Source organism: Cloeon dipterum, chromosome 3, assembly GCF_949628265.1.
Source record: "Cloeon dipterum chromosome 3, ieCloDipt1.1, whole genome shotgun sequence".
Lineage (NCBI taxonomy): Eukaryota > Metazoa > Arthropoda > Insecta > Ephemeroptera > Baetidae > Cloeon > Cloeon dipterum.
In genome coordinates this window covers 23,053,090-23,075,799 of record NC_088788.1, presented here as the reverse complement: position 1 = coordinate 23,075,799, position 22,710 = coordinate 23,053,090, and the positions used below count along the sequence as shown (strand labels likewise).

At 39.5% G+C, this 22,710-nt stretch overlaps 1 protein-coding gene across 3 annotated transcripts in view; it reads left to right on the top strand.

Moving 5' to 3' along the window:
• LOC135939945 (photoreceptor ankyrin repeat protein-like) overlaps positions 1-22,710 on the top strand; it is a 33,213-nt gene that overhangs the window by 1,838 nt on the left and 8,665 nt on the right. For 2 of the 3 annotated variants that reach the window (XM_065484568.1, XM_065484570.1), the window contains exons 2-5: positions 2,816-2,918; positions 3,159-3,266; positions 9,742-10,133; positions 10,862-11,207. In XM_065484568.1, coding sequence (XP_065340640.1) covers positions 3,168-3,266; positions 9,742-10,133; positions 10,862-11,207 — 837 coding nt within the window. In that variant the 5' untranslated portion in view covers positions 2,816-2,918; positions 3,159-3,167. The remainder of the gene's footprint in view (positions 1-2,815; positions 2,919-3,158; positions 3,267-9,741; positions 10,134-10,861; positions 11,208-22,710) is intronic. The other variant, XM_065484571.1, reaches the window with a different exon arrangement.

Sequence of the window (22,710 nt, the reverse complement as noted above, 5' to 3'; positions counted from 1 at the left end):
CACACACATTTAAATCAAAGAAGTTTAAAGTTACTGTTAAATTTAAGGCTTCGCATTATGAATTTATTAATCTCGGATAAAAATAACACCTCTTTCAATTTATTAAAGAATTATTTAAAATACATTTTAATCATAGATTTGTTCTTCACTCTAATATTATTCAGAGTATAGAGTTTTTCACTGAGAAAATGCCGCACTGCCATATCAATTATTTTTTTGTGAGGAACTTATGCGGAAGCCGTGGACGAAAATAGATATTAAATTGTTCAGCGGTAATATTGTATGTGGATGTGTGCTATAAATTATTTTCACAAAGAGGTAAATTTGGAAAGGAAGATGTGCATGGAATGCGAGTTTGCGTGATTATGACAGGTGTCACTGTGAAACTGCGAAATTCACTTTTCCTTGTCGGCGGGAGAAAAATCAGGTCATCCAGTCGAAATTCTCTTTTGACACGCCAACTTGATAGGCGCGTACGTGAGATTCGTTTCAGGAAATAATTTACCTTGAATCTTTCTGCAAAATAATTTTGAAACTTGGCTAGAGGATGCTCACTTTCTATTTTCGTCGATGCTGTCACCGATGGTTGGGAAAAGGAGAAAATTAAGTTAGTTGCTTTGGTTTACCCTTGTCGATTGACGTCTTCTTAAAGTGTTATTTAGTATGTGCTTACAGGAAAGAAGTGCAAATAACAGTGGAAGAGCAAATAAATACACCCTTTCGGCCAATTAGACTGTTGAAGTGTATGCAGCTAAACTTAATTAGCACACCTCTTAAAAATACCAAGAGATCACGCCACTCGGCAAATCAACCTTGTCTTCCTCATAGAATATTATGGAATATATTAATTCAATTCAATTTAAAATATTCAAAGTAAAATGAGATGTTTTATAACAATTTCTGAACGTAATTCCGGCGATATCGCTGATATTAAATTTAAATATGTAATCAATTGTCACTGATACAAAACTTTCCAAAAATGGATGGAATGATCTGATTCAATTTCACACCCAATTGTACCGACTTATTAATTATAATACCTCGATCGAAAATAATGCTCTGGTGATTTGAAAAATATTTGTTGTTTAATTTTAATGATTTCGCAATGGGGACAGATAAAAATTATGTGCAGTGTCTTTTTTACCGCAACAGAGTGGGAATACATATAGTTGCCGCTCACATTACGTGACGAAATTATTATTGCATGCTCAGTCATTTAGCCATAGATGCGGGGTTCATTACACACGAGCGGTGAAACTATTCTAATTAGTTTGTGCGAGTGCCACCAACGTTGTAATTTAATTAAATGTTCACTAGCAATGCGGCAAATGCGCCTGGTGCTGTGCAACCGGGTGCTAAAACTAAAAGCTTCTGCTATATGCAAAACGCAATCAATCTAGTCGCACGAGTCACTACATGTGTTTAATTGGTACAAACACGCGTGTTCATTTGTTCAGCTTCCTTTCACATAAAATAAACTACATTCAGTGTAATTTGTATGGTGCTACATACGCTATTCGCGTTGAACTTCCAACGCTTGATATTCTATTACTTTTCATTTAGCATGCAGATTTAGAATTCTAAATTTAAATGTTGTGTGCACAAAGATAAGTTGCAAGTTCAATAGAACTTTGCTGAGTGTATGGGGAAATATGTAAATGTGATGGTTGAATTCAGAAAGTTGGGAACTATAACAGCTAAAAATAGTTGCAGCAAGAAGTTGAATAATGAGAAGAAACTTTTTCACCAAAGTTAATGAATATTTCGTGCATGAGCTAACAAATTTAATATTTTAAAATCGTAATTTTCTGTTGCTTATTTTCATTCTCAAAGAAGGTATTTTATATTATAGATATATATCAATAGGGCTAGCAAGGAAACTCTTAGGATTCGACGTTTTAGTTTTTAACGAATTTTTTGTTAAGTCAATTAGTATCCAACGAGTAATGCGGTATCTCCAGAGGATTTTTTTTGATTCGATGAAATTTGCGATTTAATTGATTAAAAATCCTTACGAAACGTAACATGGGAAATGTTTCAAAATCAAATTGTGAAGGCATTTTTCATTCAATCGTGAAGATATTTTTTTAGGTAGACTCTAGTCAACAAGACGAGTAGACCGATGGGTTAATTTTGTCTTTCCGAAAGCGCCCTTAATTTTTAGGCTTGTGCCGGAAAACTGTAAAATAATTCAATAACAGTTCGAACAAACATTTTAAATAAATGTTTTAACTTAAAGTAGTCCAAGTCCAGGCACTTGGCTCCGCCTAGAGGGGTTTGCATTGTTCGCCATCAATATCCCGCGAAACAAAATCATTTAAGGAAACTATTAAGTGATTGATTTTTCAAATTGTTTTATTGATGATAAGAGTGACGTTGATTAAAATATATATATGTTGGAGTAAAGTACCCTGTTTTTTTCCCAAATAAGGAATTTTTCAACTCGTGATGCACTTTTGCTCACCATTTGTGTTTAACCTTGCCATGAACTTACTCTACCAGTGACTAAAATTTAACTCACGCTGCATTATTCATGAAGTCATATTTCAGCTTCTGAACTAGATAAGAAAGTTATTTCAAACACCGCGAGCCAGCATACATATGGTTTGTTGGCACCACTTGGCTGACACGCAGCCCTGAGTTATTGAAATTCATCTGGCAAATTAGCATAAATCGCTATTGAGCTCCTAGCAGTTACTGCTGCCAACTGTTAATAGACACGGAAAACATCGAAAAATAAACAATTTAAGCTGGGTTTTGACAAAATTTTCCATATAAACATGTCATCATAGAAGTGATGCCTTTTTTGTTTCAGTCGCTCTCATTCGCAAACACATGTGTTTGGCAGCATTACGAGAGGGCCAGGTGCATGTTACGAGTCTTTTGAAGCTTTATCTCCGATCGTCAGGTCATTCAAGGTTAGTCCTTTGCGCGATATGCTCTCTCTCTCTCTCTCTCTCTCTCTCTCTCTCTCTCTCTCTCTCTCTCTCTCTCTCTCTCTCTCTCTCTCTCTCTCTCTCTCTCTCTCTAAATGTAATTTTCATCAAACTTTGTCAATTCGAGTTTGGATGGCATTTGCGCTCCTCGCGTAACACCACCATTGCACGAGATGAGTAGATCGAACCTCTTGCAGACATTTAAATCTGCTCATTTTGCAGCCCATCGCAATGTCGCCGGCACCAAATTCCATTGGAGGTGGCTGGAAGGCGAGGTCACGCGGCTCAATTGCCGGAGTCCAGGTCATCAGCGAGCCTGCCATCAAAGAGGTGAGCGATTCTCCGTTTCTTAGAGGGTGTCAAGGCCGAAATATTCTAAAGGGTGCAATTTTCCATCTTCGCTTCTCGCGTGACCGTCTCCCAACAACTCAAAGTACTTTGTTGAAAACACTACTTGCGCGCAAAATTTTTATCAATTTATTGGATCAGCTCGGTTGATTGAGTCTTTTTGCCCACTCTGCATCACCAGAATTCAGGTAGAAGAAAAAATTGCCACGTACATGAATGAGTGGAAATAACTTTTCATTCTGAAAACGCCTGATAAGGCACTTTTATGACACGTTTAATAAAATCCGTAAAATGGTGAGAGCTCTCTTCGTGCTTCCGTGAATGAATGAATGAACTGGAATTAGCACTTATTTATAGTAGTTGTGGAGCGGAAACGTGCCAGCCCAAATTGTTCGCCTTGCCTCACGCCGTTGTAAATATGGTAAATATTCAGTGAGACACGATCACGAACGTTTCAGACGCGTGAGAATCGACCCCTATACGCCTTTTTCTTTGAATAATCTAAAAGAGGAAAATAAATTACTTCCAAAATATAAAGCCATAAAACCGGTAAAACCTATTTGAGCACATACATATTAACATGCTTGTTTTTAAAAATTTTAAATGTAAGACATTTTTGCGATATATTTCTGAGAATTACTTGGACAGTACTAAAAATCCTGAAATCTTAATTGATTGAAGAGATTTAATAAAAATTGATATTACTATTTTTCGACTTTCACTGTACCAACTATTACACAAATTTAAATTCTCTTAAGTATTATAACAAGTTTAAAAAAGAATGCTAAATTAAATAATTTTGTTGTTGTTGATCATGGGTCAAATATTTTTAACAGGTGTGGTAAAGCTAAATTGTTATCCGTGCGCGGTGTTGTTGGGACCCAGGTTTCAGCATTCCTGCTAGTACACTGCGCGGCCTTCCCGTTTCTGGGCCTTCCCGGCCTTCTGTTTGTTATTCCTTCCAAGCAAGACTCCACAGAAAATCGAGTTTGTACTTTGCGTAATTTTTCTCTGCACAGCCGAAAAATTTTTTTTATTAGCACCACCGTCTGTAGAAAACAACAGAGAACACTTCTCCGACTCCCTATTCCCCATCGTGCTTCATATTTTCAGTCTCAAAGGCCGCTATGTTACCCAACACGCGCATTGCATAAGAGGTGCGTGCTCGAAAATTTGTTGTTCAGGAAAGCACAGACACGCACCAGAACAGAAGCCCCTTTCGCCTATCAATCAGAGAGTTTTAGAACAAGTTGTCGTTTTCTTGTCCAACCTTGGACAGCCTTAGTGCACAAATACTGTCGCAGTTTGGCCAAGGATTTATTTTCTAGGGGATGCGAGTTTCTTGGAAGAACAAGGTTTTTTAAAACTTGTCTCTGCATGCAATCTCATTTATAGTATTAGGTTAGAATAATTGCATATTATCTCATTTGATTATCCTTGTGGCTGTTTTGTGTGGAAAAGTTTTAAGTTAAATTACCTGGCTCTCGTAATTATAAAAGTTTCTCATTGATAACAGTGAAAATCTGAGATTTACGGCTTGTATAATATTATGAATTCCAAACAGACTAAAATGCTATCGTACGTCAGCACTCTGGGAATATGAATACGAGAATGTTATTGATCACTAAAAATGCAGCAAGCACACGAAATTTTTATTACTGTTCGTGCTACACTAAAAGAATTTGCTTATTAGTCTGATTTCCTGCAATGATTTTTTGGAGGGTTATTGCAAGCGATCACGAAAATTGAGAATGGGTACATTTTCTTAAATTTGTTCATCATCTTTAGTAAGTCAAAAAATTTCAAGCAGAGTGGGAAGAAATTTGTGGGAAAATATTTTTACAAATAATGCTCTAAAAAATCTATATTTCATTTTAAAATTTTAAATAAATATGTTGAAGCACTATCCATATGAGGAATTGAATAACAAATGTATTTTGTTTCTTATCATTTAAATTGGCTTAGGTTTTTTTCTGTCACTTATGTGAACATGATATATGCATTGATATTTAAATATTTAGTTTTTTTTGTTAAAGCTGAGAATACGGGAAGATTTAATAAAACCGAAAAAAATCCGGCGGGATGAATTGACTCATCACGTCATGCATCTGAAATGCACCGTTAGTGACATCCGCGGTTCAATCGTGTGGCACGCAAGTATATGTCCCAGCGAAGAATCCATCTTGCATTTTTAACTCGAATAAGCGCCTGATTAATGGGCGCCCATTAGATGGACTTTCAACTAAATGTGGCTATTTGGAGATAGCATATTATTAGCGCAGAACAATTCTTCTGGTCTTTATGGCGTAAACAAATTGCGCACAAGAATAATGGCCCATTTAAAATCGTTTCAAAATGAATTGCGTGTTTGATAGTTTAGAGAGCGTCATAAAATAATTTCCAAAGTTTTTTGGCGCAAATTAATTCCTCCGTGCCTTATTGTGAGACGCGAATTCATAAAAGTTTATGATTTCAAGCTGCTGGCGCTAGCAACGCACATTAACATATCCAGATTGACGTGCGAAATGTGCATGTGCCGTGCAGGCGTTTATAATATTACAAGTTAATGTTGGCAATTTGCCTGTCAGGACGATTTTAAACTTTTCCATTCTAGATGTGAGCCATTAAAAAGTTGATTGCGTGGCGAGTTAAAATAAAATAATCGTTGGCTTTTAGCGACCCGAAAAATTGCTGGAACGGTTTATTGCGCGCGAATGGCCGCCAGTAAAGTGTAATTTTGAATGGATGGCTGGGATAAATTGAAAAGGTTTGAGGAAATTGTCGAGTTTACTCCTGCGAAGATAAGGGTTGTAATAATAACGGTTATTAGCACGCGCTTTGGGAACTTTTTGACATAGGCAACCTGCGCAACCAGCACATTAAGCAATATGCCTAACTTCAAGGGCGCCGTAAAATCCAAAATTTGGTGGTATAAAATCTTTAGGGGTGATAAAAAATACATATAATGTGTAAGAAGAACAGATATTTAGGAACATTTTCTGCTGAAGTTTAATTTACTAAACAAATTAAATAGCGAAGAATTGTCGAGTCTACAAGGAAAGGGGATGACGCAGGTGAATTCTTGTGCCATCAGGTGTGAAAGCTGGCAAGAGCAAAAAACAGCCCGAAATAGTGGCGTTCTGGCAGAGGTGTCCGACTCAATGGCCCTTTGCGAGAAGTCACGATCGGTCGGGTGGGCGAGCAGAGCCAAGCGGCGGGCCCGCGGAGCCATAAACATAGGAGCTGCCGGCTCTCTTGGCCGCACGTACACTGCGGCGTTTGGTGGCGGCGCCTTCGGGTACCAGGCGCCAATTCAAGCCTCTCTACTCGCACTCTGAAAGCAGAACAGGTGTCCATTGCCTGATAAAGGCCACCACCAGAATCGATTGCAGCGCGTACACGCCGAATGTAAATCAAGCGCCTCCTTTCTCTCTCTCTCTCTCTCTCTCTCTCTTGCTCTCTCTTGCTGCCTACTCCCCTTGCTCATTAGTCGCGGGCGCGCGAATTAAAATGGTTGTGTAGCGTGCCTGAGGTTACAAGGTTGGCAAAAGTGTCGACAGCGCGCGTGGGGGCTAATGACCACTTGACACAATGCAGTGCCGCGAGACGATTTTTCTTTTGTGCCTTTGAGGTGGCAGCTAATAAATTGATGGTTTTTATTTCTCAAGGATCTATTGGGTGGAATGGTAGAGCAATCGAAATGAATGGAGCTCTATGATTGATTAGAGGCAGTCATGTCTTCCAAATACTGCATTTTTATTCTTTTTCTGATATATATGCTTTTATTCTACAATACAAAATTAAATTATTAATACTGACAAGAATTTTAGTTCTTAAAAATACTGAAATTCAAACAAACTTTATGAAAATTGAACTACAGCAGAATCGATAACATTCTTGTTTGAGTGTATCCATGGGTAAATTTTAAAATTAGCCCTGGTAATTTTGAATAATCACTTTTAAATTGATTTTGAATGAAAACATAAGGTCCATTGACAAAAATGCATTCATTTGCTCGATTTGCTCTAGAAACCTTTTCTAGAACGACGCATATTTTTCCAAATTAAAATCAAGAAAGAAATAAATTTATTGTATGACTAAGTCAGTGTGGTTGGAATTGAATTGGTTAAAATTTTTAGATTTTTTATCGATGACAAATTATTGTTTTGAAGGAATCAAAACTAACACAATTCGTTTACTTTATTCTTTCATCGATGGACCACATTTTAGGAATTTTAAGAATAGAGATTTAAGTAATGATTCCGATTAGCTTCAATGTGAGGAAGCTAAATTTAATAATTTAGAAATTTTGTAATTTAACATCTCAGAACGCTTGGGCTGTGAGCTCACTGAGTCGCAATAAAACACCGCTAAGTGGATATAATGTAGCCCGAGTAGCCGCAGAAGAGGTTAAGCCCAATCGTGGTCATCTTTTCGCCTCTCCTCACCGAGGTCTTTTATAGAAACGCCAGACATTTTTGTTCCTAAAGCCGCTGAAAAGGTGCGTAAACTAGAAAGTGGCGAGTCGGCACCGGTGCGCCTCCCAGCTCATTAAGCTATTTGAGCACTTCGAGTCACTAAACTAACCATCTTTTATTTCTGGCACTTACTTAGGAAACGTCTTGAAGTTTCTAGTATCAAGTAGTGGAGAGAATCACCACAACCATCTGTAACATTTGGCAGCCAATAATAGGTCCCTGAAATGCCCAAATTTCTCCCATTTGCCTTGACAATTCTAGCAATGTCTTAACAACGCGAGATTTTTTTATTAATTTTAGAACTAGTATTTGTTTAAACGCAAGCTCCTTATGATATCAAAGTAGCTGAAAGAATTCTTTAGTGATGCGTCGGAAATTAGCAAATTAGTTTAATCTCCCAGTAATCAAAGAGTCATAAGGTTAAATTTCAGACTAAGAAAGCATCGCATAAAATATTAACAGCAGTATTAATTAAACATGAATGTTTGCTATGCAAAAAGTTTTATAGTTCTTCACAATAAATGCCATCTTGGTATCAACGAAAGCAGTATGACGTATTATGGTTCTAGTAAAATGAGTTGCGTACCCTCGCAAACTGCTTCGTTGAGTTTTCTCCGCAAAGACTACCCAATTATAAACTGATTGAAAACAGTTTGTTAAGGCTTCTGAGAAGAAATCATATCAAATGCAAGTTAAGCCACTGATTAATGAGTAGATTTTTAGAAAATATATTCCTTACATCATCCACTAGCACAGCACTTAACTGTGCAGTAATATTCTCTCTTCTGCCTCTGTGCATGCTAATGTAAGTACCAACGTAACTAATTGTTGTAACGTGTGTGCTGCAATCTTCAATATAATAATTATATGTGTATAGTAATAGTAATTCCCTCTCGGTTATGCAGACCCGCCCGGCACCAGTGAATACCAGGTTGCCTAGCTAACTCAACTGCAGCTTAGTGGCTTTTAAGTTTAATGTTGTTGGCACAACATTCGTAAGAGACTGATCTTTTATTGTAATTCAGAATGCATGACGGCTCCTGAAGAAATCACCTTTGGAGGGTTTCCAAGTGAGAGAGTGTTTTTAATAACGAAGAGCAAGTGACCACTTGACCTCCTGACCCGTTTAAGTGAGCGAAGAATTTTCTCCTCGAGGGTCCGAAGAGACGCAGTCCGAATGAATAATGCAATGTGTTGGCTGTTAAATGGAATCCACAAGTGGCTTTCCGACATTAGCATAATTGCAGATGCAAAGCAGCTGTTTCCTGGACTCGAAGGAGAGAAAAACGCCAACGCGATCACGAAAAGCGAATTTAAACAGAACAGCGCAAGCCAAATGGGGATTGTGCAATTCTCCCCGCGCGTTTGCATGCGCTGCCCCATTACGATAAAAACATCCTCTGAAACGAGTACTGTTCCAGTGCTCAATAGACTTTCATGCGTAGTTCACTGGTTGAGTTTCAGCAAGAATTTAAGACTGTTTGCGCAAATCGAAATGTTAAACATGCATACACATAAATATTCTGCAAAACTCATTCTTGGAAATATGTTGCGTGATGTTTGAGTATAATACAATAAAAATTGAGAATTTGATTTAAGATAAAACAAAAATCTTACATATATTGAACTTGTTCGCTTTACATTATTTGATCTTGACTGTATATTACTTTTAAAAATAGTAAATATGATAAAAATTTATTATAGGTTCACCTAGAGCTAATTGAACTACACGCGAAGCGGTCATAAAATATTATTGAAAAACGCTTGTTAGCATTTTAAAGAATACACTAACAGATCAAAATATTAATTTATCATTTTTTTATTTGATACAAGCCGCAAAATCAGAGCTTTGCTTTTTTCAATATTTTTTTCGAGAAGTGATAATTATTTAATTTGTAAAGTCATACGACGGGTTATAGAAATATAAACACACGAAGTAAATTACATTTTTTGCTTAGTTAAAACGACATTGCCGTAAGTTGCAGATTCTGTATCCCGCGCACAAGAGCCCGTCGGAGATGTTTTTACCGCGGACCACCCCGCTGAAGGTGGCGCCGGTCGTCCCGCGGCGCGTCTACACCCGCAGCCTGACGATGACGACGCCCCCGGAGGCCGTGTCAGCGGTGGTAGACGATGCGTCGGTGCTGCCGTCACGGCCGCCGCGCAGAGTGACGTTCGATCTTTCCGGTAGCACCACCAACGGAGCAGCTGGCGAACTAGGCAACCAGCACGGCGGCTGCGGCGGCAACGGCACGCAGCAGCAGGCCGGCGCTAACAGTGTCTCCGACATCGCCGGAGTGACCAACTGGCTAAGGAGCCGCCGTCACAACGCTAACAAGGAGAGTTTCAGGATAAAGATCGCCGTAAACCGGTAATTGCATAAGATTTGCTTAAAAAATTAGTATTTAGTTGTAGCCTTGTGTTAAGTTTTATACAATAATTTTATTTTCACTGCTAACAACATTATCCGTGTTTTTTGCGATCCTGGCATTCTTAAAATCTAATAAGAGACTCTCATCCATGGGATATATTAAAAATACTTTTTTTTAAATGCAGTCAAACACATGTTAAAAATATCAATATTTTAGGGTCTTTAATGTTGCACACGCTTGAAACCAGAAATTCATTTAGCTCGCATTATAAATTGCTTTTGTTCATACTAGTTTGATTGATAAATCGCACGAGGATTTTTGACAGCTAGTTTAGCGAGGATAGTTCAACTTTCAAGGGATTTCCAGAGTTCAGCCCCCTAACTATCCCTCCATACTAAAGTAGAATGTAAACAGTGAAGCTTGAGCCATTTCTTGATGTGCGTCTCACGTAAGAGCCGGTGTACCTTTTACCCAGCACCCATACAAGGGAAATGCAAATACCTCACAGCTGAAGTTCATTTATTGCATCATAAGTGCGAGTTATATAGCTTTTTCCAGTTCAAACAGTAAACAATACGGAACCGAATGCTTTTAAAAAAAATTGATGTTGATATTTATTTAATAATTACTTACCAGAGCAACAATTTCTCGCTCTCACAGGCTATAGAAGCTGACGAAAGATTTCAGCAATTGGCATTATTACAGTGTTCTGAAATTTTCTGTGCAGGCGTTTCTCAAGCGTGCACTGCTCTTTCGACAACGTGATCAACAACAACAACTTCATTCTCACGCAAAGCAACAGGAACCAAGTGAACGGCCAGCACAAAGGAAGCGGCCTCCGACGCTTTTCGAGCATCGCTGCCATCGACGCAAAAAAACTGCCGCCCACAGTGGGGCCGCCGCCAACTGCCTCCAATGGGGGCGGTTGCTTTGCGGCCACCTCGGCGGCCGCCATCTCACTCGTTCGCGTGTGCCGAGAGGGCGACGAGTCTGGCCTCCAGGAACTCATGACTGGAGCAAACGGCCTCCAGCTCCAGCCTTCAGATGTCAACTGTTTTGATTCGTCTGGAAGGGTGAGTACAAAATAGGCTAGGATCGTGCTGTGTCTCTAATTAATTACTCGAGCAAAAGCACCCCTTTGATTTTTGTTCCTCATTATACACGAAATTAAGCCAAAAGCGATTGCATTGTTTATAGTTTCTGTACTAACTGGCGATTTGCCCTTTTTCAGAGGCATAAAATTGCATAAATATTTTTTGATGAACAAAAAATCAGTGATAACTCCGGTACTAGACATGCTAGAGAGAAGCAGTTTGAACCAAAGTGATTGTTTTAATGTCCTCTACAACTTTACAATTTAAATCCGTCTCGAAACAATAACTTAATTTTAATTAGCCTTTAATCCAATATTAATTAATTAGTCAAAGAAGCAGACCATATTTTTCTCTCTTTTTAAGCTTTACGAGGTAAGTTGTGTGAAAAATTCACGATGGCATGGTCTACAGTTTTCGAGATTAGCGGAGAAACGTCCAGTGCGGCCACTAGGAGGCTGGAGTACTTGACTGCAGCTAGACGTTTCCACCGCTAATTTCGAAAACCAATAACACTGCCATCGGGAATTATTTTTTCAGAACTTACCTAACACAAGAAGCTTGATAGCAAGCATAGCAGAAAAAAAATCGAAGGTGTGCTTCTTTGAATAGTTAATGATTTAAATCTTTAGTTAATATTATATGCGATGATTCAATATATACCAAAAATAGAAAAGAAGGACCCACAATTTTTATCATACAGTTGGCAACCAACTGCAACAATTTAAAGAGTGAATGTTTTTTATATTTTTAAACTCCTGCTCAGCACTGCCCGTGGGCTATGAGCTCACTTAGTCCCAGGTCCCAATAACACTTTTCGGCTTCTCGCACCAAGGTCTTTGATTGAAACGCTAGACATTTGTGCGTAAAGCCGCTGGAAAGGTGCGTAAACCAGAAAGTGGCGAGTCGGCGCCGTTGCGCCTCCCAGCCCGTTGAGCTATTTGAGCATTTCAAAGTCACTCAACTAACCACCTTTTGTCATCTCTGATATTAGGCAGCCAGTATTAGATCCTTGATTGGCTCAAATATATCTCCACTTGCTTTGACACTCCTGAGAATGCCTTAAGAATACGATTCTACGGGCTGGTTAGGTTTTGATTAATTATAATCATGTTTGTTATGCGATTTTTTGCTGGTTTTCACTGTCAGTTACACGGAAAATGAAAAATTCTTTCGTATCAATAAATTAGATTTGAATATGAAAGTATCATTTGAAATTATTGTAAAAAAGCAATTTAGTATATTTATTTTATTTTCTAATAGAATTAGGGGGGTGTCGGAAGCATATGATAGATTTGGCGGAAAGTTACGTCTCTCACAAAATTTTACAAATTTTCTATATATAGCACAAAAACTGCTTTCTTGGCAGTAAACTTATTATAGCGTTCCTCTAAAAAGAACAGGCGGCAGTAAAATTCTATTTCTACATTGAGCAGTACGCGCATGTACCTTTAACAAGCGAAGAGAAATTACAGTTGCCCACTGAAGAAGTTGCAAAAAAAGTTTACAACCTTTCTTTTGTCTTCATAACACAAGAATTTCATTAGAAATTGACAAAAAGCATCGTAAAAGTAGAGACTTAAGGGATCTAAAAATAAGCCCGAAGAAAGAATGAACTAATATAGATAATAAATGTTCTTTTGGTGTTGCAATATTCACGGAGTCTGTTAATCTGATAAGGAGGACTGATTTGACTTATTTCGTTCTTAATTTTATAGTATTAAAGTTATAAAAAAAGACTTATGATAAAAAAGCTCAATATTTGTTGGAACACAAGCAAATCTGTTCTCAACAATACAGTTGAAATGAGTAAGATGAATGAGGTTCTCATCCACCTGCTTATAATTGCAACTTACGTCCCTGTCACTTTGAGCTGCGCAAGTATTAGCATCGTAATAAAAGCCACATGTGCGCAAGAGTACGCAGAATTAAATTACATCACGCGAAAACAGGGCCTCTCTGTGCGCATTCTAGAGCACTAAAGGACGAGAGCTCGTGAAAGCATTCCTAGTACATGTCACTCGAGGGTAATTGCAAATAAAATGCACTCGGCACTGCCAGGGTGGAGTAGAATTTATGCTGCACAAAGGCATGTTTCCTTGTTAGCCGCCGCTTGGCGGAGCAAATTATTTGAAAGGGTTGCGACGAGGTCACTAAAACACCTTTAACATGCAAATCACGCGGTTTGCCGCCGAGAAATAGCGTTTTTTTAAACAGAATTCATGTCTCTGCGCAGGAACCGAGGGCAAAGAGAGTAATTTAATGTGTGAGCGAGGGGAAGATGAAAAAGAACAGACAGAAGTAGATAGATGGATGGTCTTTAAATTGAATAGCGCCGCGTAATTCGACTTTTTTGCTACCTCAGCTGAAATACACACCCGCAGATGTGAAAGGAAGGTAACGAGATTACCGTGCACTCGGGTTGGATTTTGATTCCGCCGGAATTGACTTCTAAAAGTCATTCACTATTGCGTATGGCAAAGCAATGAAAGGGAACTGATGAGATATGGAATTCTACCTCCAAAATGCATAGATAAATTCCATTCACATAACAAAAACTCCCCGATATAATTTCTCTTGTATGCTACCATGGAAATATTGCAAAAAATCAATTGGCTCACAGCGCGCCGAAATCCGATTTTCCTCTCGATTTGCTGAGCACAATTAGCGCGTGACTGGTCGCTGACTATCATTACAAAACGGCTGCACATCTACTGTTTCAAGCTCCAATCAGCACTCGGGTCTCGACTCGTAGTGGTAATTGGATCAGGGATCGTTTTGTTGTCTGCTCCCGTCCATGGAAAAAACGAATGCGGCGCGTGCTTGAACAAATTAATGAATAAATTAGGCGCCTTCCGCTGGGTAAATAATTGACCATGATCTACATTCAACATCTACTATTGCGTTATGAGAAATTTTCACCCTCCTTGGCAAATTACGTAGTTGGTTGCGTGGACTGTGAGCGAAGAGCAGATCCTCATGGCTGGCTGCATGTTAATTTAACACACGCACGTTTCGCGAGAACGCACATTAACATTCACCTGTGTTTTGTTTGCCTAATACGCAAACACACAAATAGCATTGGTAATTTTTGCGGCGTTGGAATCATGCGCGGTTGGGCTAAAACAGGGTGTTATGCTATTGCTGGCGTATATTAAGCTTTTAGTATATTGTGCTGTAAAGGTATTTCGAGTGCCTTACTTAAATTATGCTTTTTAGCTTTACATTACTAATTTTGTTACTATCGGATGCATATTATTCCAATTAGGAACCTTTAATAGCAATCTAATATGATTGTAGGAGCTGCCTATCTTTTAGAGCCACGTTTAGTTAAAATTTAATAACGGGAACGATCGAGGTTTATATAAGGGACTATTTTGAATTTAAAATTATTGCTTTGCTGCCGGTAAATACGATGCTACGCCAAAGGTGGTTTTGCTGGTAAATATTTATTATTCATTTGGACAACTAAATACCTAATACTCCTCTGAATTTGCTAATTTAAAAATTCAGGCTATTATGCAATATTATCTTAACCTTTTAATTAAATAATTTAAACAAAAAGAAAAGATTAAAATGGCTGATACATATGTCTTTGTTAAGCGAAACCTTGCAGCGCAATTATAAATTATCTCAAGGATCACCTGCAAATAGGTCACAACCTGTGGACACCCATGCAACTTATTCAGCGCGCAGATGAAAGCACTCATCTCCTGCAGCAGCAGCGACGCGCTCTGCTAGTTGGCTGCTCATTCGGCTCGCTCCATTTGCCGCCGATAGTATAATATGCCAGCACGTATGCAAATACGTACTTTTAACGAGTGCTGAGCTAGTGTTGCGATGGTTCTTTATTTTCTCATCTGCATGCACGGACACGAGCTGGCGAATGGGGTTGCAGCTGCCGGGCTACATACACACGTACATAATGGCACACACAGGTCTGGATCTGGAAATAAAACTCGCGGGCAGCATCACAATGCGGGGCAAAGGAGTGTGCCTGAGCCCAGGGCGCAAATTGATATTAACCAGCAGAATGAAAGAAAGGAGCAGCCTGTGGCTGCTTCTGGTGCTGAGAACAGTTTCTTTGTCCAAAGCACGTGACACGCTGCGTCTGCTGTCTGCTTCCTTTAGCTGCTCTTGAAGCCCGGCCCGTTTTTATTGTTACGCGCGCCTCGCTGGGCCTATTGTTGGTCGATGGCGGAAAAGTGCGAAAGGCGTGCTTGCCAAATTGATTTTCAGCTAGCCTCATGAATTTGAAATGTTTCTATTAAGGTCGGTGCCTTTGACGGCTCAATGATTCCCACTTAAGCTGTAACGTGAGAGCTGGCGCCAATTCCATTGCATAAATTGGCCAACTGCGGCGCCAGATTTCTTTGTGGCCCAGGAGACCGAGATCACGTTCAAACCATTTCTCATTATAAACATTCATAAATAATTGCTTCTGATTTAAATTTAAAACACACAAATTTACGTCTGTTCCAGCACATCTTTTTATTTTTAAATGTAGGAATAAATCCATTGCAAATGAGCTCACAGTGAAAACCTCTGATCGAGTTTTTAGACCCCGAATGAATTGATGAAATGAATATTTATGCGTGATCCGTGTTGAAGAGGCCAGGAGAGAGTGAGAGCCATGTAGAGGTGGTTTGATTTTCCGCTTCCAAGCTGCCACAAGTGCTGTTTCGCGTCAAGCATCAGGCAACTGCGATGAAGATTCGCGCAGCCAAAGCCAAACAAACAACTGGACCGAGAGAAAGGGGTTGGCAAGGCAGGCTCGCGTGGCGCAATGCACTCCCCGCAAAAATGCGGACGCCTGTTTGTTTACTCGCACCTTTCCCAGATCGGCTGCGGTGGATGCTGTGCGCTCGGCGCGAGCAGCAGCCGCAGTTTTCGCGAAAAATAATAAACGTGTTGGAGGTGCGTCGCGCACGTGTTTAATATAGAGACGGAGGATCGCGAGGAGAGCGAGCAAGGCAAGATTTGCGTCACCACACGCTCCCTCTTGAGATCAATAATTCATTATTCTGCACATTTGGATCTCGCTTGCGAAATCCAATCACCTTCTGATGAGAGTGTGGGATGATTGGAGAGAAGCTCTTGAGCTTTACTGAGAGCTTTGCTATTATTTTACCCGAAGTAAAATCTTAAAAATGTCAAGATTAGAATGTCTCATTTGACAACATTAAAATGTATTTCATTTTATCTTTCCAGTAAGGAGAGACTCAATAAAATGAACGTGAAAGCATAAATTAAACAATTGGGGTATGTCTGAGACTGTCTATTCCCTTTTTGAATTCAAGCATCAGTTCCCGTGACATGGCTCACCCCAAATCTCGTTAATGTAACCCGCAAGCAGCTAGGTATTAATATTCAGCGCCTACGCAAGCTCAGGATTACACTCCATTAATATTCATTCTACCGGAAAAGATAACATCAAATGAGAGCAAGAAGCTTAGACTTTTTAAATTTTAGTCCACCAGCAGCATGAAGCAATCTTGCCAAGCAGGCTAAGCACCAGAAGCACCCCTCCTACCCTTTCTTGAGGACCATTAAGATTCAAGGACGAACGCGCCAAAAAGAAAAGTCGTGACACACTTAAAGAGAAAAACCGTCGGAAATATGGCTTGCTGGCTGCACTCCCGAGTGAAACACTAGCAATATCTGACCGGGCGACTGCCAGCCCACAACAACCGTCTGTTGCCAAAATGAAGTTGCGAGAGACGAAATAAAAAATAAATAAAACTAAAAACACGCGCTGCTATCGAACGAACAATTGTGTCAAACTTTTCTTGCTTTCTTCTGCGACTCAACAGACAACGACGGAGAATAATAGAAGGCTGACGCTCTTGTCTGTGACTTTTAGATACATATATATGTGATGTCGCCGTCATAAGTTGGTTGAATGTTTTCTTCTTTGGTTAAGGAAAAAAATAAGACACGTGACTTTGAGGAATGTTTCCTTTCAAAAATGGCCACGCTGCAAAACTGCTTCAAAGAGTTTATTAGTTAGAATTAAAAATTACATTTTAATTTAAAGTACCGTACAGTATTTCATAACTATAAGAATAAAATTGCCTTCACTGGTTTCGCTCAATGGACCGTGTCGATATCAAAAAGGCCATTACTCAAGCACCTGTCTCAATAGCACTTTGATTCGATGGCAAAGGGAGAAGGTCAGGCAATTTGCGACAGTACGACGATCTTGATCTCACGTGCGAATTGAGACCGTGCGCTGCTAACACATTCTGCCTGCTGCACGGGAGCACCTATGCTTTTATCTGCCACAAAGGGGATTGCGAGCCGCGCGCGGTCTTTGAACACACACTCCAGATGCAACGGCGCAGGGTACGCGAGTTCTGGCTCTAGGTGGTGAGGTGGGCTCTCCCCTAGGCGGCAGCGGCGCCGGCAATCTCTTTTCGCAAAGCCACGCACGCACAAGTCAGAAAGTCGTCACTGCTGCTGGAGCCAAAAATAAAATGCGCGTTGCTTTTGCACCTGTGACACCACCGCAGCCAGAACCCACGCTCCACTCAACTTCTCCGCGGCTCGCCCTCGCCCCCGAGGCATTTTCAACCACCAAATATCGAGCAAGAGCAAAATCGAGCGGAGTGCGCGTATTAGCATTTTTTTGTTGAAGTTTCCAACTCAAATAAAGAATAGTTAAGTACTCGTAGAATCTTAATTAATGTTAATCGCATTACAGAACTAGTTAAATTTTGGCATGTTTCACATTTAATATAAAAGGAGGTCATTGGCGTAAATTTAATTAGCTAACAAATCAACTGTTGCTTGAAAAAAATGTATTCAAGAATGACGGCGAGATATTCGCTCCATTGTTTTTTGCTACAATTTCGTAATGAATATCCTCCAGATTCGATCAAGTCTTGCTAACATTGTTGGTAACGCGTGTAGCAAAAACCGGAAATAAATAAATATACACTCGTACAATCGCCGTTTCAGCCTCTCAAACACAACAATTTTGAGACAGACACCTGTTGTTCGACTAAATTTGATAAGGATTAAAAACAAAGGTGGCCCGAAAATTGAGAATGACAATGCGCATTTTCGGGTCAGTTAATGAGAGTTGAGCGGCAACTTCAATGTGCTATACAACAACTTTCAATGCGAGATCAATTAATGAAAAACGTGCATCATGTGCTGTGATCAATCGCATTGAGCATGAGAAATAATAACTCATCACGAGGAGAATGCACGCGAAAAATAGTCTGAGTTGCGGCCTTTGCTCAATCACGACAACCTTGGAACGTTCCGCAGATATTGAACTGTTTCTGATGACCTAGCACAATGGAAAGCTGTAAAATATGTTATCTGCCACCTTATTAAAGAAGTTTGCGGTGTTAACGTCCCATGGACTCTTGCGGCGCGGAAATATTGGATACCTTGTTATTTTTGCTCTAAAACTTTTTATGAAGCCATGCATCATTGAAACAAAGACTTCCGTGTATGTCGGTCCCCTTTTTTAAAGTGATCCACACAAAAAAATCCAATTGGTCTGAAATCATTTATTTGATGAAAAGGTTTAAACAAAGCATTAATTTTATGGACAAATGATTAATATTTTCAAATTGTAAGAATAGAGCCCTGAATCTATATGGAGCATTATCACGATCCGAAGCATATCATTATTGCCAGAGACAAGACAAGTGATAAATAAAACTCCGTTATTTCAAAGGTAAACACAGACGTAGAATAATTTTACATCAGACTCCACTTTTGATATTCAGATAAAAGCAAGTCGTCGGAAAGCTTAACAATCACCGCACTGCAAATGCGTTCTAAAATTAAGCACCATCTAAAAATAACAACAAAATTAATTAATGATCCACAAAATAATGTACACTCCGAACATGTCATGCTGTTTGCTGCTCACACGATCACGCTGTGTAGCGCCTTGCGTGTGTTTGTATAGATCGGGAATTAATTGACGGTGCGAGAGACGGTGCGTTTCTGTGTCGCAATAAAACTCTCAGAGCGCGCGCTCCTTGGGTGTTATGCGACCCGCTCAACACACAAAGGACACACCTTGTGACGTCAGCGCACCCTCTCATTAAGAAAGCACACACTTTTATTATTACACTCTTGGCGTCTCGCTGCAGATTACATACGAATAGACCCTTTCCCTGTCTGTTGGTCCGTTTTTCAATTAGCGCAGCTCGCCATCATTTCCGTGATTTAAATTGGACGCTGCGATGCGTTTGTTTCATCGCGACTCTTACGCAACTCTCCTTGTGCGAATTTGGAGGACCTAACATGGATTTCAACATTGCAGGTATATCGTGTGCGAGAAGAATCAAATAGTTATAAATAAATTTACTTCATAGCTTCCAGTTTTATTGGTAAAATAATTACTGACACTAAACGTAAATTTGAAACTAATGTACGCATCTAGGGTGATATTTTGAAGAGAGCTATTCCATTTTTCTGATAAAGGATCAAGTAGCACATACATGTTTAACTGAAGAAAAAAATTATCTCGCACGATATCGCACTAGACAGCAGCTGTTTCGCCCCCTTGTCAGGCCACATTTATATTTAGCAGTCAGTGCACCTTTCCAAAACAAAATCCTGTTCAATAACAGTGGATATTCTGAACCAAATGGTTGTTTCAAATTATGAAACTTGTTCAAAATACTTACATCAAAAAGAGGAATGTGGAAATTTCAAGTAAAAATTAATTATGTCAAATTAAATTATAGAACTCAATTTTTTGAAATTTACTTACAATTAAAACTTATAATCAATAAAATATTTCTTTGGTGCGTACGTGCTGAAAAGTAAAAGCGTGTTATTGGGTGAATGACGATTTCCTTATCTCCTTCGGGGGACGACATGACGCTGATGGCGAAAGGGATGTCAGGCAGCGAGAAAAAGCCCTGTTGTGTGATAACGTCAAAATCAATCCGATGCCAACTTGTTGAGCAGCAATATTTTCGGCCCTTCTATCCGATGGATTCAGGATGTGCGGTGTGCTGCTCAATTTTCTCGCTCCAGCAAAATTTACTCCCGCAGTTTCTTCGCGCGTATTGAGCCGGAGGCAAAATAGCTCGTGATGTTTGACAGAAGGGCCTAAAAATAGAGGAAAACAAATTTCTCTTATTGAACTGTCAGATTCCCCACCAAAATGTTATGCTTCATTGAGTACAAAGATGCAAAATAAAGGTTCCATTAATTCGCTCGATCCATTGTGTTTGGAGAATGCGTTGAAGAGTCGACCGGCCTTGCATCATCAATCTGCTTTAATTTGGGAAACCGGGCGCACGTCTGACATGCCCGATTGAAATATCCAGGCTGTACCGAAAATAGCGTCGGCTTTCGATTTGGCCAAATAGGTAAACAAGCGCGCGAATCCTGCAGCCAGCAACGTTTACAAACCGCTGACAAGCCGCTGTGCCCGAGCCTTGGGTGCTGTGCAGTTTTATGCTGCCGGAAAATGCACTCATGTAGAGCGGAATGAACGTCCATGCTGGAGATCAGGCAGGCAGCAAAACGGGCTTTCTTGTGATCTATTTCGAGCTCTGACAACAGACTTAGCTGTCTGTTCTGGACGGCGTTAATTTATATATTGCCTATAAATATTCGGCCGATTTCAAACAAACACTCAAACGCAGCCCTATTTCGGTTTGGTTGAACCATTTCTCCTCCTTGCGTCACTGTCGCGTCATTATCCGTGCCCTTGTGAACTTGAGCGCCGACCGAAATTGCAGCAAAAGCAGATCCGGATGGTGATATTAAACTGGCAAAATGGGATGTAGCGAACAGTTGAGGAGGCAAACACAGTAAGACGCTGAGGATTTGTTTGCCCTGAGGTATATGTGCTGGCGAGGATGGACTGATGCCACTCGATATTTGTGGCTGAAGCGTTTTCCCTCCACTTATTGGCTTCTATAAAAATATAAAGCTGCACAGTTGCCGCGTTTTGAAGTCCTGGTTAAATAAATCACGGAGCATAACAAATAATCGAGTTTAGACCGCTAGATGTTGAGAGAAATAAGATGTAGAAACTAACAGCAAGTAAATAAACAATATTCATATTGACATCTTGAGATGTCCTTGAATCGGATCAGCAATCAGCAATAATTATTATTGTCCAAATGAAAACTGGATTTTACTCATTAATTCATCAAATATTTTGGAAATTAGATCCAGAATAATTCATTTATAGCCAATTGGTAAATATAAAAACCCCAGAGTTCACAGTGTTTTTGGCCCATGAGCTCTTTCTTTAAGATAGGGGAAACCGTGAAACGACCTGCCAGCCAAGCTCAAATACTACCCATTGACCGAATTTCCTCCCCTACGCTAATAGCACTGGATATAAGTTTACAGTGATCAGTGTGTCAACTTTTTTTGTTATCACGTCTTGTTGAGCTGAAAATTTTCATGTTTTTTTAGTGTTACGTGCCCTTCTTCGCTATGTTTACAACATATTTTTTTCATATTATATTTACAAGCTATTAGAATAAATAATAACTTGTTGTTTAAGAAAAGCAGCAAGCTTATACAATTTAGTAGCTTTGTTTATAGAAAAAATGTTGTAATGAAAAACTCTTTTAATATAAAGATCGTAATTCAGTGATAATTCTCCAACACTGGCGGGTGCTTTGCAAATTCACAGAGTCTAGTGCAGACATTAAAAGAAATAAAAAAGGTAACACTCCGTTTCATCCAGCTAGTATTCCTTTTGAATGAGGAATGTAAATAGGGATGTAAAAACACTGTAAGATCTCATTGAGAGGCTCTCGAGAGTTTAAACAGAAAAGTCAACAGTAGTTGGAGTGGATAATTAATTGCTGCACGTGAGAGGAAAAGTTGCAAGTGCCAAGTTCGTTGGCCCAATTCCACAAACCAACACTACTTGGCTAGTCACGTTAAATTTGCGTCGCGCCGCTTTCGGGTGAAGATACTCTTTTGTAAAAGGTCTTCGTTACTGGCTATCCGATTTGTCCTTTACCTTTGCGAGTTGTTGGCTTTGTATCCATTTTACGCTAGCGCTACACATCAACGATGCTAATCAATGCGCATAATTTACCAGCTTCGCTTTTTTAGCCGAGCCTCGTCTTGATTGCAGAGCAGCAGAGCCGATCGCACCGCCTCTAGATTTAAAGAATTTCACGCCCAGACGCTTCGCTTTTTAATTAAAGCAATTAATTTAGTCTCCCCTGTCAGGTGATCAAAGGAAATTTGTCGGGTCCACTCTTGTATTTAATTATTGACTCGAAAAGAATTCGGATTCTCGGGTCGTAGTTTCACGTTTTAACGCTCACAGCTTCTTTCAGAAAAATCATTAAATGTGCTTGAGTTAACGAGGGGAAATAAAAAAAAAACATTGAGCCATGATGCATAAAACTGTTCTTACTACCCGTATTTTTTATTCTTATTTATGGTTGTTTGGCTTGCAAAAATCTTAACTCAACACAATAAAATGGATCCAAACAATCTGCCCGAAATTCCAGCCAGATACACA